The sequence below is a fragment of the Triticum dicoccoides genome, chromosome 5A (genome assembly GCF_002162155.2).
Source record: "Triticum dicoccoides isolate Atlit2015 ecotype Zavitan chromosome 5A, WEW_v2.0, whole genome shotgun sequence".
Taxonomy (NCBI): domain Eukaryota; kingdom Viridiplantae; phylum Streptophyta; class Magnoliopsida; order Poales; family Poaceae; genus Triticum; species Triticum dicoccoides.
Genome location: NC_041388.1, coordinates 528,398,948 through 528,401,474, shown reverse-complemented (window position 1 = coordinate 528,401,474; position 2,527 = coordinate 528,398,948). Strand labels below are relative to the sequence as shown.

At 59.8% G+C, this 2,527-nt stretch overlaps 1 protein-coding gene across 1 annotated transcript; it reads left to right on the top strand.

The window, feature by feature from the left end:
* Positions 1 to 1,339: 1,339 nt before the first annotated feature.
* LOC119302526 (dehydration-responsive element-binding protein 1A-like) lies at positions 1,340 to 2,330 on the top strand. The gene has a single exon (XM_037579556.1). It carries the CDS (start codon positions 1,445 to 1,447, stop codon positions 2,171 to 2,173), a length of 729 nt encoding a protein of 242 aa, XP_037435453.1. The 5' UTR covers positions 1,340 to 1,444; the 3' UTR covers positions 2,174 to 2,330.
* The last annotated feature ends 197 nt before the right edge of the window (positions 2,331 to 2,527 follow it).

Here is a 2,527-nt window from a genome sequence, read left to right as displayed (position 1 = left end):
TGATGTGTTCATAGATGATTCGATTCTACTCTGAACTGGCAAGAAGCGGGGGCGCTTGCACTGTGGACCGACATGATGCGCGGCAAATACTTCGCGTTGGAAAGGTCACGAGCGAGGGGGAGGAGTTTTGGGTGGGTTCGGGGTAGTCCTGGCCATGGGCAAACCGGCCCGACGCAACTCCCGGGCCTTGGTTTTGAGGCCGATGGCCGGGTCGGGTCTGCTGTTTTTGCACTTTACTGAAGAGACCTGGCCTGAGGCCCGAGACAGGCCGGGCTTTTGTAGTGGCGGGCCGGGCTTGGGCCTGAAAAGTAAGCCTAACGGCCGGGCTGGGCCGGGCTCGAGCCTGAGTTTTCTACCTCAGGCTTAGTCGGGCCCGACCCGAAGCCCGACTCGGCACGGCGGATGGCCAGGTATAGTTTTGGGTGTCCATCATGTTCATCGCAGCGGTCTAAACGTCTGCGAAGCCCCCTTAATTTACGTCCAATTTGGGAAAGAATAGACGTCCGCACGAATTAACTATGGCATCGCGTTGAATGACAGAATGAGTCTGAACCACTTGATCGAGATAAAGCGGGTGGTTCCAAGGTCAGCGTTGGAGAGCCATACACAAACTAGCCCTTTCTCAAAGGAAAATACTGCAGGCGAAGTGAAAAACCCGTCTAAAACCCGAGTACTGTACGAAACAAAGGAGATGGTGACACTGATTCCAGGTCGCATCTGCTCATCCACGTCAGAAATGACAATTGAAGTCGGTCACCACGAGCCCCAGCCCACGTGCGTCACCGAGGAGCAAGAACTCCGCTTCCACTCTTGGTCTCCAACGAAGGAATGCGAATTCTGATTTTTGCTCTGCAGCGCGCCAGCCCCGATGGCGAAAAAATGATCAGCTTCGACGTTAAGACCCGGACGTCAAGCAGCACTGACCATCTAGACCCCATCCAAAAAGGAATCGTACTACACAGGCACCAGATGCCCTCAGCTAAACCAAAACCCGAACTCGCAAACTGCGGCTCCAAAGAAACCATTAACAAGGACGAGGCAAAGTAAAACGGCCGCAAGACGGGGCGCAAGGGCGCAAGTGAGCAGGAGCAAGGCGGAAAACGATAAGGGCAAAGCGAAAGCAGGAAGGTAAAATAAAGAAAATATATCCTGGGGTCACTCTCGAAGTCTGTCAGTTGCCCCCCACTTGCGCGCGGCTTCGTACGGTGCATCCCCCCTTCGCCTGCCGTATCCAGCCTGTGTCCTGCCCTCTCGCTCGCCGCGCTTTGCCCCCTGGTTTCAGCCGCGAGCCACCGCCACCTATAAGTACGCCGCTCCCGAGACCACCCTGCTCAAATTTCTCATCGCAGAGCGAAACCACCTCACACTCGAGCAACCCAAAAGCATCCTCAGCAACAAGAACCTCCTAGCCGGCCAAGAAACAGAGCTTCCGTTGGACAGCAAGATGTGTCCGATCAAGAGGGAGATGAGCGGGGAGTCGGGCTCGCCGTCGCCGTGCAGCGGGGAGAACTTCTGCTCGCCCTCGGCGTCGCCGGAGCGCCAGCAGGCGAGGCAGGCGGGGTGGACGTCGGCGCCGGCGAAGCGGCCGGCGGGGCGGACCAAGTTCAGGGAGACGCGGCACCCGGTGTACCGCGGCGTGCGGCGCAGGGGCAATGCCGGGCGGTGGGTGTGCGAGGTGCGCGTGCCCGGCAGGCGCGGGAGCAGGCTCTGGCTCGGCACCTTCGACACCGCCGAGGCCGCCGCGCGCGCCAACGACGCCGTCATGCTCATGCTCGCCGCCGGAGGCGCCGCCTGCCTCAACTTCGCCGACTCGGCCGAGCTGCTCTCCGTGCCGGTGGCCTCCTCCTACCGCAGCCTGGACGAGGTCCGCCACGCCGTCGTGGAGGCCGTGGAGGACTTGCTGCGGCGCGAGGCGCTCGCCGAGGAGGACGCGCTCTCGGGCACCTCCTCGTCCGCGCCCTCCCCCCTCACCGACGACGAGTCGTCCTCTTCGCCGCTGCCCGAGGAGGACTCGCCGTTCGAGCAGGACGTGCTGAGCGAGATGGGCTGGGACCTGTACTACGCGAGCCTGGCGCAGGCGATGCTCATGGCGCCGCCCGCCGCGGCTGCGGCGCTCGGCGATTACGGGGAGGCTCACCTCGCCGACGTGCCACTCTGGAGCTACCAGAGCTAGCCGGCTAGTTCGCGCTGCTTCGAGTTTTAGCTTTCCTTTCTGTCGTCGTCTTGGCTTCCGATCGATGCCAAAATTTTGGTGCTGCTGTAGGGTCACTGCTTGCGGTTTCTGGTAATGTGATGGTGCGAATTGGGGAAACAGAGCATGGCTTTTGACTCTTGACTTTCCACAACCAGCGATTTCGCGCTGTATAGAACGATATGATGGAAACACATCTCCACGCGTCTTCGGACGATGCACAGTATGCTAGGTGCATCATCGTGGCGGGGATAAAATGTGGGAGACGTTTTTTCTATTAAGAGACGTCGCCGCTGCCACATAACCCCAACCACTAACGCTGAATCTAACAAAAAT

What these genes read in the sequence shown, in the direction of transcription:
- LOC119302526 (XM_037579556.1), top strand. Translation starts at nt 1,445, where the DNA reads ATGTGTCCGATCAAGAGGGAGATGAGCGGGGAGTCGGGCTCGCCGTCG.